At 40.0% G+C, this 17,372-nt stretch overlaps 1 protein-coding gene across 14 annotated transcripts in view; it reads right to left on the bottom strand.

Moving 5' to 3' along the window:
• Window positions 1-17,372, bottom strand: part of ADAM22 (ADAM metallopeptidase domain 22) — a 130,894-nt gene that overhangs the window by 109,285 nt on the left and 4,237 nt on the right. For all 14 annotated transcript variants that reach the window (XM_025148403.3, XM_025148405.3, XM_025148406.3 and 11 more), the window contains exon 3: window positions 4,573-4,649. In XM_025148403.3, coding sequence (XP_025004171.1) covers window positions 4,573-4,649 — 77 coding nt within the window. The remainder of the gene's footprint in view (window positions 1-4,572; window positions 4,650-17,372) is intronic.

Here is a 17,372-nt window from a genome sequence, read left to right as displayed (position 1 = left end):
CATGACTATGGAATTACCTGCACTGTTGGATGCCAGGACCTCCCTATAGAGGCTGATGTCACCAGGTCCATCTTGCCCAGTCCACTTCTTCACAGATCCCTTTCCACCAGCATGTGGATCACCATTAACCTGAGAACCTCATGCTCTCATTGTGTTCACTCAAAAAAAAAGCCATGCTCACAGAAATGCTCCCTTCTTTGTAGCACAAAGAGCAGCAGCATGTGTGGGCAGCTGGAAGCTCCAGACAGCTCTCTGAAGGTCCCCTCAGCAGAACACCCAGTGTTCATCCTGAGTCTCCTATGTGACCACAACTCAGGCTCAGGAGAATGAGCACTGCCCATCTCTGTGACAGAATTATAGAATGGCTTGGGTTGGAAAGGACCCCAAGGATCAAGTTCCACCCCCCCTGCCACAGGAGGGCCACCAACCTCCAGATCTGGCACTAGACCAGGGTGTCCAGGCCCCATCCAACCTGGTCTTGAACACCTCCAGATATGGGGCAACCACAGCATCTCTGGGCAGCCTGTTCCTGCACCCCCACCACTCTGTGAAGAATTTCCCCCTGACATCCAATCTAAACCTTCCCTCCTTGAGCTTAAAACCATTCCCCCTTGTCCCATCACTGCCCACCCTTGCAAAAAGTTGATTTACCTTCTGTTTATAATCCCCCTTTAAATACTGGAAGGCTGCAATGAGATCTCTTCTCTTCTCCAAGCTTAGCAAGCCCAGCTCCCTCAGCCTGTCTTCAGAGGGACAGTTCTCCAGCTCTCTGATTATCTTTGTGGCCCTCCTCTGGACCCTATCCAACAGCTCCACATCAGGGGCCCAAGATCTGGATGTAGTACTCCAGATGGGGCCTCATGAGGGCAGAGTACAGAGGGACAATCCTCCCTGGCCACTCCTCTTCTCATGGAGCCCAGGATACCACTGGCCTTCTGAGCTGCAAGAGCACACTGCTGGCTCATGTTCAGTTTTTCTTCCAGGACCAGGACCCCCAGGTTCTTCCCTCAGTCTGTATATGCACCTGGGATTACTCTTACTCAAGTGCAAAACCTTGCACTTTGCTTTGTTGAACCTCATGAGGTTCACATGGGCCCACCTTTCGAGCCTGTTGAGGTCCCTCTGGATGGCATCTCTTCCTTCCAATGTGTCAACCGCACCACTCAGCTTGGTGCCATCAGCAAACTTGCTGGGGGTGCAAAAGACAAAGAGGCCCTCAGACAAAGGACAATGCTGCAGCAGGGAAGGTCTATGGCCTTCTTTTTTGCATGATGTGGTCATCACAAAGCAGACCCGGGGTGGTCACCCTCTACCAGGCAGGACCTGTCTACAATCCTGCTAAGCACAGATACCATGGTTCTTCTGATTAGAATCATAGAATCACCAAGGTTGGAAAAGACCCACAGGATCACCCAGTCCAACCATCCACCCATCACCAATAGTTCTCATTAAACCATGTCCCTCAACATAACATCCAAATGTTCCTTGAACACCTCCAGGGTCGGTGACTCCACCACCTCTCTGGGCAGCCCATTCCAGTGCCTGACCACATGAACACAGGTGGCCATGCCCCTGTTCAGATCTCCTCAGGCAGATTCGAGTGTCACACAGCACCAAGCACCACAAAGAGGATCTCAGAAACATTCCATTTCCTGGCAAGCTCTGCTCTGTAATTGTATAATTACAATCCAAGGCAAGAGTGAAATGTTCACATGGCTACATTTAACAAGAAGAATTCTGCACAAAGAAAGGAATAGCCATGTGTTGAGCCACAGATACTACTGTGGAATTAAAATCTTCAGAAGGAAGGTATTAATAAATAATAATTAATTAATTAATAATTAATAAACAAGCCCACTCAATTGCTATGCCAGCCATGTACAGTTCAGTTGAGAGTCAGCTCCAGCCATGTGTGGAAGGAGAGAAACCTGAAAGCAGCACCAGTCGACACGGGTAGAGGCTGAACATGCTAACAAAGATGGCCACAGAAAACAGCTCCATTAGATACAATTCTGAACACATAAAGATACCGATGCAATGGATTCATAAAAACATGGCACAACTAATGCATTCCTAACCTTTGCCTAAGGGATTGAACCTCTTAAGTATACAGCTGATCCAATCTGAAAGCTTCTTTGTAAATCCTTCAGCTCGCTGAAAAGGCAAAAAAGTTAAAAAAGAAACACTATCTATCTTGAAAAAAGCTTATTATAGAGCTTTCTCCTATAACAACTCAGAGAAAAAAAAGAGAGAAGGAGCGACAATACATGAAGAAAAAATACCACCAATGAAAAAAAATGGACAACATATTGCAATTATCTTTCAACAGTAACAGTAGTAGTATTTTTTATTACTAATGAAGGTAATGTTTCAATGCAATGTGACCAAATACACATCTCAATGCAATGTGAATAGGTTGAGATCCAAAACGAGCAAGAAGAAAGCATGCAGACATCAATGTTACATGAGACTGCCATACTGTAATGCCCATTCTAGGACTGGCCGAACACTTCCATCCTCATTTTTTTCTATTTCTGAAATGTACATTAAGCATATGAGAGAATTTTACCACAGAGGACAGCTTCAATGTGGTTTTGATATTAACAGAGGTTAAGTCAATAATTTTTCCAGAGGAAAACTGAAATCTTGAACTTAGCTCCTTTTGAGCACTCAACTACTTCTCAGTTATTAAGCTATTATGGGCCAAATGTAAAAGCCATTCCTCAAAAAAAAAGTATTTTTCTCTCATGGCCCTTAGAAAATACACACAATATAATAGGAAGAGTAAGAATTACAAGAGAAAAAAAAAATATATATATATATATATATACAGCCTTCTGAATAAAACAGATTTGTCCACAGGAATAATAATTAAGAATATATTTTAAATGTTGCTCTGGTATTCTCAGCCTCCTGTTTATTTGATGATCTGCAAATGCTATTTCAGAAGCAATTTAAATGTTGATTTAATATCACGATAGAAGCCAAACATCTTAACTGTCTTGTAGCCTTCTTGTTTTGATTTTGTGAAAGGACTTTTTTCACATTAAAAAAACCCTTGTTTCTCATGCAAAGTTCATATTTTTATACAGCTGGGTTCTTTCTGGGACTCTTAAGAACAACAAAGGTAGGTTTTGACAGTCTCACTTATACAAATACTGCTGGAATGTAGAATGAAGACAAAAGTAAGATAAAAATAGGATCTACCTCAAAAATCAACTTTGAAACATATATGTGCTTGTTCGCTTATGTATGTGCATATTTACATGTGCGTAAACTAAAAATCCACCCAAAGGGAACTGCTGAAGTTTATAAAAATCACATCCTAAAACTGGTCTTTTCATATACCACTAGAAAACGTATTTATTCCTATTACAATGACCTCATATGCATACGGCAAGGAGAATTCTGAGCTTTTAGAAACTAACTGTGAACACACCACTAAGCTGCCACGCAAAATAAAAACAGGTTTGTGCAACCTTCTGTCAGCAGTGTACGACAGACAACACCAAATATTGTATAAAAATGACTATTTCAAACAAACACTTCAGTGTTGTGGATTCTGTTCTTCTCAAAGGATTTCTACAGGAAGAATGTCCTGTTAAAATGCATTTGTTGTAAAAATCATCCTTCTAAATCAGCCTCTTTCCCTCCCCTTGTAGCAGCAACATCTCTTCCCTCTGCAGCCAGCAGGGATTCACATGTGGATTTTAACTTGTCAGCACATGTAAAGTGATTGCCACTGTTTAAAATGTCTTTACAAGTGAAAAAAATAAAGAAGAAAAAAAATAAGAAGGCAGAAATTGGCTCCCATTGCAACTTGAAAAGTTCATTTCTTTGGTAGAGAAACTTGTAGAAACTAAGCAGTTTGCCTCTTATACTGAACCACACAACTTTATGTGCAATTACTAAGAGCTGAATTACTTAACCAAGCATTTCTATTTAATATATCACTTACTCTCTTTTCATTTTGGAGAAGAAAAGTAAAGCAATTTTAAAACAGCTGTGCTAAAAGGCTACTCTGAAAACTCATTATGCAGAGCTAAATACCAGATTTTGTTTTAAGCTTCCTATTGTCCAATCTTTCCTCGTCATCTGAAGTTCACAGTGTGTCACTGTCTTATAATGCCTCTCTGTTCCCAAAAGACTGTAAACACATCTGAGGAAACTTCCTTCACCCATCCCGTTCCTTTCTGAGCATTATTGCTTTGTCTCCAATACTTTACACTTGGTTATTAAAATGCTATCAATTCTCAGCAACTCCGTGTTTTAATACCCGTTGAGGTTCTGCATGAGTGCAGAAATTTGCCTTTGTAATAAACTGAAAGATTGTAAATGAAATTACACAGCTCAAATGTTAGTTACACTGCAATAGCTAGTATGTAGTAACAGTAGGAACTCAAACTCTACAATGATACTTGAGGAAATAATAAAATAACTTAAAGTATGTTACTATAAATTAACTCAATAGCTAAATATAACATTTGTGTCTCAAAAGCCTCTGTAGAACACTGTTATTTCACTGGAACCAGGTCCTCTGTGACCACAGAGAAAGATACAGCCATTACTTACTGGTTTAGCGTTACGTCCAGGATGAAGGATGACCCAAAAGCATCAACCTGAAAGCTGGCTCGAGCAATGTGGGTAGACTGCAAAATGGAAAACAGAGGAATTGGTATTCAGCTACAACACAATATACCATACAAGTTTCTGAACACAGAAAATTATTATATTTACAAAACAATGATACTAACCAAATAAAACTGCACTGAAATAGACACAGTATCTATCGGAGTGAATAACTTTTTTGGTTTTTGGCTGAACTTCGAGGTTTGTTCTAGAATTCCCAACAACACAAATAGCTCTGCCATAATTATGCACCTTCCACATTAACCCACCAACACTGTAGTAAATATCTCTTCCCTTCAAACTTCCACCACAGGCAAAACCCTGAACAAACACTAATGGGAGATTTCCTCTGGATGATGTATTCCTCGTTGGTCAGTCTGGCTCTGACCCATGGAGATGAGCTGAGACTCACCAGTGTTATCCAGAAGAAGCTGATATTTCAGGTAAGTTCCTACTAAAGCTCATGTAGTAAGGTGATAGCAGTGGGATTAACTCTGATTAACTGTGTTTTCTGTAAAGCTGTGACTCACTCCCCTGAAGCCCATCTCAACCAAATGGTTCCCAAAACTCCAACCAAACAAAACTGGGTGCTAAGGAAACACCTCTTCCTTTATTCCTTTCTCTCTTTGCAGTGCATTTTCCTGAATCAATTGCTTTTATTCACTCCTATACCAAACAAATACAGGAATACTTTGTAAATTACTATCTTCCAGAAATATATTTATTCTGGTGGCAGTGAAAGAAAACACTCAGTTATCCGATGGAAATGCGGCACTTGTTTCCAGACCTTAAAACTCCCAAGAAACTGAACAGTGATGTTATTTAACTAATTAGTAAGAAAAGCTACTTTCAGACATGTTGGAGCAGTTTCAATTTGTTCTTTACTTTCTTTCCATTGAAATCTACCCATTAAGATTTGAAGCATGTAGACTGAGGGATCTAAAAGAAGCACTGAACGACCACTTACAACTCCATACCACACTTCTCAAAGAAGTACAATACAGGACAGTACAACTGTAACAAATGATTTATTGAAAAGTCTGGGAAACACAGGACAGGATGGGATAATATGAATCATCAAATTTACTCCCTCTAAAACTACTGGCAGGCTTTCAATAGGCATTAAATCCAGAATAGTTGAGAATACCAGTTTGCCTGGAAAGGAACAGCAATAAAGACACGGGAAATTGAGGGAATCATTACTTTTTTATGATATTTTTGAGTTGCCCTATAGCCGAATTTTCTTGTTATTACAGAAGCATGAGTTTTAGCAATTAAAAAAAAAGTAACAACAGTGAATAAGTATTTTCAAACAGCTGATTTCTTTAAAGAAAAATGTCAAGAAAGTTTTTCTCAATAGAGGATGCTTAGGCTGCCAATGCTCTACAAAAAGGCCTGACTGCACCACTGTAGTGAATGTGCACACACAAAAAATTTCAGGTATTTAAACTGCGGTTTCGAAGGATGCAGTATTAAACTGTAAGTCTTCTTAGAAGACCTCTTGGTAGATACCATTCAGTCACTTATAATTTCAGCTATCCCCCTATCTAACCTGCTTCGTACCACAGGTCACAGAACTTTACTGAGCAGTTCTTATAATTCTTGAATGATCTAAGAGCACCCCTTTTGAAAAAAAATGTATAGTCTTTGACCAAGTAAGTGAATATGTCATACACTTTATCTTATCCAAGTAAATGATTTCAGTGATGAATTACCATCAATATTAAAAACCTACTTTCTATATATATATATTAAAAAAATTTAAAGGAAAGAAGGAAAAGAAGGAAACTGCTTCATATCACCAGTTTCTGAATCCCTTAATTGGAATTAAAGAGATAGAGCTAGTCCCAGATGATTGTGAGGCACAGTACCCATGAGGCAACATGGACACCCTCCCATGTAGGGGCACCACACCAGGACCACTGCTTTGTTGATCCCACCCAGAGTCAGCCAGCCCACGGTTAGCCCAACCACAGCCACAATTAAAACAACTGTCAGCAAATTATCTCGTTAGCATTGGCATTTCTCTTCCAACTCTCAGGCAGCAGAGTTTGCTTTGAATATGGCTTTGAAACTCCTCTTCTTGCTACATTTGAATGATGAGGCTGCTGCTCACGAACGGGACATGACAGGCCAAGGACCGCGAAACACAGTGCGGGCCAGTGCTGGTTTAGTCATTCACATGTTCCACTGCAGCATGTTTGCTAACCCTAGATAACCTTCATTTACCTACTTGCTCCGTAACAACCACCTCGTGATCAGAGGAATAACATCAGCACAGCTGCTCACTTTTCACTGCTACTTTATTAAATGTAAAGAACTTCATTATTTGCTAACTTTATTATTTGTTAGCTACGTTTGCCATCATTCTGATATATGTATGCACTATAACTAAATCTTCTATATCACCAAATGCTTATACTGAGGAATGCAAAAAGCATAATTTAAATCTGTATATGGTGAATGTAATCTTTGTGACAAAAAACATACTCACCTATGCTAATTTCACATTAATAAGAATATAACTGTAAGAGCAAAGATGCCTGGGGATTTTTGGTGTTTTTTGGTGTTTTTTATTATCGTTTGTTTGGGGTTTGTTTCCTTCATTGCTTTTACACTGCTAGGTATATTGCATCATATTGATTTGTTCTGGGAAGTTTCTTCCCCTGGACAGGACTGTAAGACATGCAATTGCAAGGCTAATGTATTTCCGAGGTGACCCTGGACCACACTTACTGCCTGAAAGAAGCTCTTAATGTGGATTTATGGGAGAAAATGCCTATTAATAAATTAGAATGAAAAACTTTAAACAGATGTTGATACCCCCAAAACAAGTGGTGCAAACTCATGAAACTCACCATTAAGTTCACACTCACGTGCAATCAAGTGTATCTCAAGTGTATTTCAAACCAACTGAGATGCAAAGATGCACATTTTGGATACCCAGAAAATTTCAGCCCTTTCCAGAAATGGCAGTCTTTACAGATGCAAAGAATCCTTCAATCCCAGCTGCAGTTCTGAATGCAGTCCTGCCTCCTCCCTGCTCCCCCTTGCTGGCGGTGTGACTGCCCCAATTCAGATCAGTGTCAGAAAATTAATTGTTACTTGGAGTGGATCAGTTTCCTGTCGGACAAATAAGCTGATCCAAAGAAAATATAAAGCCATAGCATGCCCAGATGCAATAGAAAGGAGCTGGAGGGGACATGCAGCCAGCAAGCACAGAGGAAGACAGATACCCCCCTTCAATGACAGCTAACAGATCTCATCCAGAATAGCAAAAATCTGCACCTTAAGAGTAATAGCCAGTGCATTTTTTAGGATAACCGTTCTTCTGAATATCTGGTAAAGAGCCACGAAAAATATAAATGGATTTTTTAGTCTTGGCTCTACAGTATTTTTAAGTACATCGATATGCCTGCTCAGCGAATGGTGAAATGGCCAGCTGGAAGGGACACCAGGTTCATAGACATATGGCTGTAAAAGAATCCAAAGAAAGAAAATCAGAGTACACCTCTGACATCTCGTTTGAGCAAAAGTAACAAGAAAGGCACCTTCAAAGGCTCCTCTGAAGCACTGAAGCAAGACAATCAATTACGTCATTCTGTTCTCAAACCATGGAACTTTCTCAGAAAATGTGAGGCTTTTTTAGCAACCATGGGTATGACACATCAGTGCCTGACAACCGAGTCATTACAAGGGAGTTCCTGGAGACCAGGAGAGATGCACTCAGTGCAGAATATGAACAAGAGCCGGGGAGAAGGCTCCAGTAGTGTAATGATAGAGCACAGTGTCTGTGCTCCTAAAACAATCAGAAAGTTCTGAAATTATAATGTCATGCAACCAAAGAAAGAAAATATCAAAAACAACTCCCAAAACAGTATCTTCAGATGCAGTTTCAAGTGCTACATAAGGTGTACTACCACACAAGTTCCCCTTATAAAAAATACTAAGCATCTGATGCATCTAATGCAACTATGTAGGAGCTGGCTTTGTCAAAGAGCACAAAGTTTAAGCATTTCAATGAAAGTCTGAAAGGAATCTAAAGTCAGTGGAGTGGAAAGGACTATTCCAAACCATTAAATGCAAAGATATTTTATCTAAAACAAACATCAAGGCTTGACCTCTAGGAAAACAAAAGTGGTGCACAAACCTTACTGCCAAACCAAGAGGGATGTGATTATACTAAATCTCATGATCCATGCTTTAGGGATTACAGCAGTAATATAGGAGTTGGGCGATCAGTACCATGCATGAGCGTTCTAAAGAAACACAACAAAATGATGATTCCCAGCACAGTCCCTCCAGAATCAGCCTTCTGCAAAAACCAGCCCTTAGCACCTCCAGGGGGAACACATACATAAACTGCAACCAAAGCGCAGGACTGCAGGTCAGTGGTGAGCCTCATTGCACTATTCTGAAGGTAACCCTCAATACCAGGCATTCAGAAGACTCTGATTTCAAATTGAGCAAATGTTTCAATCAGCAGCGAAAGGTTTACAAGCTACACGCTTTCTTAACAATCACATTAACAAGAATTTTGAAAGGAGACGTTTTAGAAATGTTCTCATGTTCATTATAATTAGTTGGATGTTGGAATCGGCATGGCAACATAATGACTAACATTTTTCCTCATTAAATTAAGGAAAAAGAGAATTAAAAATATACTGTGACTGAAGTGTGAACTTCCTAATAATGCATCTTTCTTCCTTCTGAATTATTCTGCATAAAGCTCTTAGATGCTTTTCCTAAGTTTTGCTGGAAGAGATAACAAGAATTTCCACCGAGAGAGAATATCTTCTCTATTAAAAAATATATATATGTGAGAAAACCCAATCCAATTTGTATGCTCGCCCTTTGATGTAAGGGATTTTGTATCCACTACTATTGATATAGCATTGTGGTTTGTAATTAAAAGATTGGGATCGAATTTGTACACTCAATAGAAAAGCATCAAGAGAATCAAGAAAGCTATACAGAATGTTATAGAAAGAGAGAACTTAAAGCCTGTACTTCAGAGCCTATAAGAACAACGAGGCTTTACAGCAGACACTATTTACAAAATAATAACTTCCCTAGATATTCATCTAATTTGCCCCCTCTATTTAGTATGAGGACAAAAATCTCAGCTTGTTACCAATCCTTTAAAGTTGCATGAAACGTCTGCCTCTTAAATTCAGTGAGGACAGAGGTAAGCCCACGAGAAATCAAAAGAAATACATGAATGAGATTAGGCAAAAAACATATTAATGTTTTATTGTAGGTTTACCTAAAAATAAATAATGATTTTGAAAACAATCATTGAATTTATGCCACCTGGGGCTAATTAGCACACATACACATTGTGAATAGATACGTTTCAGCCTCAGTTGTGTTGTGATAAATGCAGTTGTGTGGTATATTGTAGGTGCACGTAAAATTACAAGTTTGTTCAAGAGTTTACTTTTCTGCTTGTCTCAGGAGGCAGAAAAAAGAAAACTCTACTAAGAGACAAAACTGAGATACCAGCCCAGTTCTAACTAAAGAAACCTCAGACTCAAGGAATCGCTTTTAAAAAACACACAGCAAAAACAAATGCAATGTGATTTCCCCAGACTTTCCCTACTACCATTTAAACATGTTATTTTTGTCAAAAAGTCACACACCACAGCAGATTAAAAAGTGTAAAATTTCTACTTTACTTTCTTCAGCATTCTCAGAGTATTTACAGACACTTATTTACTATCTTAGTCATTGTCATTCTTTATCTAAGCTTTCTCTCTTCTCCATAGCATAAATCTAGATATTTCTGAGGCTTTCTTTAAAAAAATGAAGTTATTTCATGCATGATTTGATCAAACATCTCTTACAGCTGCCTCTTTGGGGTACAACTGATACATTTCTGAGGAAAAGCCAGCAATAAGAAAACGCTTTTGGAGGTCTGTGTTCATTGTTATCACACGTTTGGTCTCCATGCCAAACACGGGAGAGGCAGAGTGGGGTTAACGCGGCCAGCCGGAGCGCGGTGCCATCGCCCCATTCACTGCCAGCTCCTGTCAGATGAAGGTCCTGACGAAGCTGTAAACATGACCTAGAATAGCTTTTCTCCTCATAAACACCATAGTATCAATGAAATAAGAAGCAGGGACTACTTGTGCCTCTAAAATGCCAGTAGTGATTCTTCTCGGTAGTAAAAATAAAAAAAAAAAAAAATCTTTTATTATTTACTTGCAGTTTTGAAACCAGAGGCTGTCTGCACGTACTCAGAGCAGTAAAATAAGAGTCCCCAGCGAGATGTGAGGGGAGCAGCAGCTGGAAGAATCAGGCTTGAACAAATAGCTGGGCAGTCTATCACGTAGCTATCACCACTGCACATCCAACATCTGGGCAGCAGCGGTGATCCATCAGAAGTCCTACAGATGTGTGGTGCTGAGCCCTGCTGGACTCAGCTCTACCTGCTCACACATCTCACCCTACATCTCTGCACAGTACACCAGAACTATCTGAACCTCTGAACAGTTACAAACAAGCTGACTTACCAAAAAACTCTTTATTTTCCCCTGAAAACTTTTCTTCCTTGCTGTCCTTCCTTGTCCCCATTTCATCTTCCTCAGAAATTCACCCAAGGTTAAATGATGGAGCAATGAAGACAGCAAAACTATCAGGCTGTCACTGCTAGCAAATTTACCATGAACTGCCATTTGTCCTCACAGATCTGAAAGGACAAGTTTAAGGAACTGAGTGGGCAAGATGCTTCTTCCCAAGAAGCAATCCAACACTTGGTTTAGCCCCAGAGGAAAAAAAAAAACACATGCAACCGGATCATATATCCACTATGTTTTCTGTTTATGCTCCTATGACTTTAAGGAGGACTAGTTTTAACTTTGGATTTCCTATGAGACTAATTACTGTAACTTCTGTCGTTGTGAATGTCCATATCCCAGTGAAAGGAATAACATTTGGGAAAGGGTACTCTTTTATTTTTCTTTTTCTTAAAGGGAAGCAACAAAGATTCATGTGTAAAAGTCACAATCAGCGTGCAATGCTGGGGAAAAGCATAAAACCAGAGACTGCTCAACCTCTTCTTTTTAAAACACATTTGACAAGGTTCTTCATGAAAGATTAATGGCTAGGAAAAGTATAGTAAAATAGATTACTATAAGGGTGACTAATAGAGTGATGGATTGCAAGTAGGAAAAAAAGTAAAGTCACCAACAAAAACTCATAAACATCAAAATGTTCTCCTGTCATAATTCGTATAAAAACTTTGATGACCATGGAAGATCACATTTCTAAACCCAGACTGGGAAGGAGAGAAAACAGACCCATCTACGATATATGGACTCCACAGTGTTCATTGCTTCCTGCAGCAATTGTAGGTTTCAGAGTCAGATATACAGTGAAGAGCAACACAGGAAGACGCTTTGGGACCTGATTGTGTCCATGTGTTGATTGTCACTATGTGGTGAACGTAAGTCCTTACGAAGAAGTATGAAGGAAAAGACTCAGACATGGAAAATCTTTCTTACATGAAACTGTCCTAACAAGATCCAATCCTTGAGGACATCTGGCAGTTTCAAGTGGAAAGACCTCAGATGAGCAGCTCCTCGTGCACAGCTGCAGCAAACAAATAAAGCACAATGAATCTGCAGAGAGAGGGAATACACAACAAGGGAGGCAATGCAGGCACTGAAGGGGGCACTTGAGGATGAACCATCTGGTCACTGTGTCATTCAGCTGCAGATAGGACCGTATTGTCCCAAGGACACCATTTAGGCAAGAAGGCAAGTTCAATGAATATACAAATCCCGAAGTGTGATGGAATTTGGTTTTTCTTTCACTGAAGCAGGTGGTGATTTGAGGTCATTTCTAGCTCCATGTTTTCCAAATTCTAGAATGAACTGATAATGTATAGAGAAATATGCCATTTTAGCAACTCCCGTAGACTTCAGAAATGAAGGAACAGAGTTCCCCTACCAGAGGAATCTACAGAAATGCTACATTAATGCTGCTTATGCATTACACCAAAAAAAAGCATTCAAAAATAATAACAGAGTGCAGGCTAACTTTGCTCCTTTGTACACCAAGTATCAGCAAGTAACACTTTACTCAGCAATAAAGTCACGTATTCCAAACATTGTCAACTGTCTTATGCATTGTTTGTAAACTGAAGAAAGATTACCAGAGCATTACCTCTTTCCACTGTGCATAACAGGCACTGTTTGACACCTCATGCTTACCAACATAGCTAACAAACTTTTCCCATAAACAGTTCTCCAGCAACAGCAGAGAGTTTACTAACATTTTGTCAGCACAACGGGCTTGATTAAGCTTGCAGACCCTACGCAAGCCAATATATTGCTCAACTCCACAGATAATTCTTTTTAACTATGACTCAGTCTCTACATTCAAGTATCACGGTCCTGTTTAAAGTTGCAAAGTGCCAGAAAAGTACATAATTTAAAACTCATTTACTTCTTGATAAAGCCTAAGAGGTCACAATGAAACAACAATTATACTGTACACATTTTCTGAAAGAGCCGATGGATTTTTTCATTCCCACAGAATTTCAGGGACCGGAATACTCTGAGGAGACCTTTCTGTAACATAACATGTTTCTATATACTGCAATTCTTCTGGGAAATTTTGAGCTCAATGTCAGAGGGCTCTAACCTCCACACTCATGTATATCCCACTTACAGCATCAAGGCACCATTAAAAAGCATTAAAAGCCACACAATTTTTTTTCTAAATCTTGTATTAATATTACACTTCAGAATAGGATTTTTCTAAAGTGTGGTGACTTGCTACAGTTTTCTGGTCTGGGCACATTCATTTCAATTACAAAAGTTATTAAAAAGAAAGAGAGTGAGAAAGAGAAAAAAAAGGGGGAGAATAGAGTAAATATATTATACAAGTTCTGTAAAGATGACAGCAACCAACAAACCAGCTTTATAGACAAATCCCTACTGCTTCCCTTACAGTGAGCTTCATCCACATGTATGGGTAGAGAAATGACAGCAGGTCAACTTTTCACTGCCTAATGGCAAATAGCCAGCAGCAATGCTGTGCTCTTAACTTTAACTGAGTCCAGGTTTCAAGTTGGACTCTTACTGACTCAATGGTTAAACGTCTTTGCATCATTTGTCACTTATTTTGTTTTCTACATAGTATTTGTCAAGTCTTTAACCTCAGGTGACACTAACTTTCCATCTGAACACACTCAACCAACAACTCTCCTCATGGAGGTGCACACTCCAGGTTGGCAGTCCACCTCACCCAGATTCTCAGTCAATACTCCCATGCAGCCTTTCAGCAACCTTTGCTACTCAACACTCACTCAGTAAAGTTTTGGGAAGAGACATTAACCTTCCCTTACACAGTCATTTCTGGAAATGCAAAATGCAGCTGGTTTGGTTAACATCTGGCACACATAAAACTAAATGGTTACTAGGAAATGCAACACTGGAAGAGGATGTTTATGGACCAAAAGCCTGAACCATGTCAGTAGAAAAATGAGAGGCCAGTTGATTTCTCTCAATGCCTACAGTTCTTGATTCTGTCTGTGTGATTTGGAGTAGGAAGATCCCACAAGCTTGTGTCTAAGAGGGATGTGCTTGGCCCTCTTCTACTAATAGGCTTCACCCTTCACATCCAGGCCCAGGGAGCAAACACAGGCCTGGGCAGCCAGATCACCTGGCAGTCCTGTGACCTCCTTCCCCTGAGGAGGACAGCAGCCTATCAAGAAGGAGAAGCAGCTTCACTTCAAACCCATGAGAGTCAAGGATGAAGGCTCCCACCCTCCAAAGAGACAAACCTGGCAGGAGTGGGCTGCAGGGAGTGGAAGGACTGCAAACCCCATCAGAGCTGATCTGAGATGGAAGAGCACTGAGGCAGCACTAGCTATATGTCCAGCGGGACATATATTTGAGAAAGATTAACCTTATAAAGCTTTTGAAGGTTTTACAGAGCTTAGCTGAACCTTAAGCTGTGTTTCACAGGAACTGCAACATTTTAACAGGCAGAATCCTAAGGAAAGCTCTTGGTCTTGAGTGACTTAAAGGCTGGTAGAGTTACTGAGACCTGAAGTAGCAAACATAATATGATACCTACCAGGACAGTGGTGTATGTACATCCATAATATGCTTGTGGCAAAAATCTTAGAGTAAATGCTAACTTCATCTGTACATAGGTTGCTCCAAAAGTAATGCCTCCTATTTCTTTCCACAGGAACTACAACAGCTACAAAGTGCACAATGACACTATTTGACAGAGAAAATTCTCAGCTACAAAACACTGTTTTTCAATATAGTAACCACCATTAGTCGATTCACAGATGAGCTGATCAAGACACTCTTCATTTCATGGTATGACAGCTGTTCATGGCCATCTGGGACTTGGCTTGTCTTTTACGTCGCTGTCACCACTGGTAAAACACATCACCCACTGTTTCACTGTGCTGATATCCACTGTTTGGTCTCCATAAATGTTCAGCACCTGTCAATGAATATACATTTTTTTCCACATGTAGGAATTTAATGACATCCCTTTGCTTCATACACACCACGACAGATGCCACTTTGTCAGACTGCCTCTCTGCTGTCATCTGTCACACAGCAACAAAATATAACAGAATATTATAGGAAGGTTCAACCTCTACTGCCATACCATGCACCAACATCCATCTTTGACATTGTGGGCTAGTGTAATAGATCAGGAGGCATTACTTTTGGAGCAGCACTCATACTTCCTCCATAGTTTGGGTAAACCTTAGCAGTATTTATCCTGACACTGTTTGGAATGCAACACATGCTTCAGCATTGTGACTGTGCTATAGCAGATCATTAGCCATGAGAGCCCCAAAACAGGTATCTTCAAGTGAAACTGTAGAAGAGAGAATATTCAGTCTGGTTCTGCACTCAGGTGCATCAGCACAGATCAGGAGTAGATACAGATATCGATTAGCAGAGCTGGAAAGAGCTGCTCTATCAGACTCAGATCTTAAATATGTAGCTATTACATTGATTACGGCAACAAGCTAATGGTGGGAAAGATAGTTTCTATAAGGATTTCAATAAGCATTGTTATATCTGAGCCTTTAGGATCCTTCAAGACTGTATATAAGCTGTTTTATGAGATTAAGAACTAGCTTGTGGAATATCTTCTCAGCTCTGCTATTGTATGAGAAAGAAGACGCCACAGAACAACTATTTCCCATGCAGCCTTTTTTCCAAAATTAGGACACCTGTGTTTTTCAATCACCCTTCAAAATCTGAGTCTTGATACGATATTTCCACAACATGAACACAGAAGTAGCAGCTAATAGAAGTATTTTTCTGGATGCTTTTTTGGGCATATTTATTCAGTGTCATAACAAATCTCATTATCAAGTAAGGATTTACCTGAAATGAGCTTGTAAAGAAGGATGAATTAGAAATCCGTATTATTCTTTGCCTATAAGTGATCCAAACACATGCCATGAGCAGATACGTTTTATAAAAAGTCAGAACTGGAAGTCCCTCCTACCACAGAAACCAAAGGGCATTCTGAATGTCCTTGCAGCATGCGGCAGTCTATAGCAAAAACTGCCTTCAGCATTTCTTCTTCATGAAGGCAGGACCTGCATCATGAGGATTGGTGTTCTAACTGCCATTCACATATTCATGGAAACAGATTATTGCCAGGTTGATGGAGAATCTTATCCTTACACAAATACTGCAGAACTGCACATGTTAAATACTGCAAAATATTACATGCGTTTTGCCAAACGCCTTATAAACCTTAAGGAAAGAGAGAGAAGAAGCAAAGAGGCAGGAGGAAAACCAGATCTGGCAGTGAACCAAATGCATGTTCTTTTTGCTCACTACAGCCTCCGTCCCAGTTTATCCTCCTCCCCCTTTGATTTTGTGATAGGTTGACTGAAAATTGTGCCGAAGTTTCTCCAAGAGACAGCAATCACTTGACTAAGTGGGCAGAAAATAATTCTCAGAATTGAGCAATTTCTCATGACACTTCTTTTTTCATCAGTCATCACTCCAGCAGTCCCAAAATCCAGAGCTGTTTTATAAACCCCTCAGCAGTCAGAACACATTTTTAACCACGGATTACTAATTGTTTGAGCTACCAAACACAGGAAATTTTAATATCATCAGAAGTCGACAGCGCCAGAACAGAAAGCAGAATAGTTTCACATAGAACTAGCAGTTACAGAACGCCTGCAAAGAATAGGGATATGCTGGTGTGAGGCTAGAGGAAAGTCCAACATGTCAGAGAATGCAAAAGCAAAAACTGGGCAGCCCCTGAGTAACTGATGGATGATTTAAATTCAAAGAGCAAGCAAAGCCACGCAAGCTCAGCACGTCACAGCAGAGCTTCTCTGCAATTGATTATGAGCAGTAAGAAGTTATTTATGAAATCTGTTAGCTGTGCTTCCTGATCAATTTGTGGAATTGTGTAATCTGGCCTCAAACAATCCAGGAACACAGACAGTGTAAGACAAATAAACACCTTGCTACAAACTACCCAGTCACTGTGGAGCACAAACACTTAGCCCTACCTAGAGACACATCGGGAGGCCCTTACACCAGGCTCCCCACAACCACATCAGCACTTTTACTCATTCCTAAGGAATTCAGTGTACCACAATGGCAACTGACAACAAGCAAGTGAAAAACTGGTTGAGAAACAGAAGTTGTCATACTGAGCATGTTTTGCCTAGCCAGTAAAGATGAGTTAATCTATGCCCATAGTAGGTCAGAGAATCAGGA

This window comes from Gallus gallus, chromosome 2 (assembly GCF_016699485.2).
Source record: "Gallus gallus isolate bGalGal1 chromosome 2, bGalGal1.mat.broiler.GRCg7b, whole genome shotgun sequence".
NCBI classification, from domain to species: Eukaryota; Metazoa; Chordata; class Aves; order Galliformes; family Phasianidae; genus Gallus; species Gallus gallus.
This window is presented reverse-complemented; position numbering and strand designations above follow the sequence as displayed.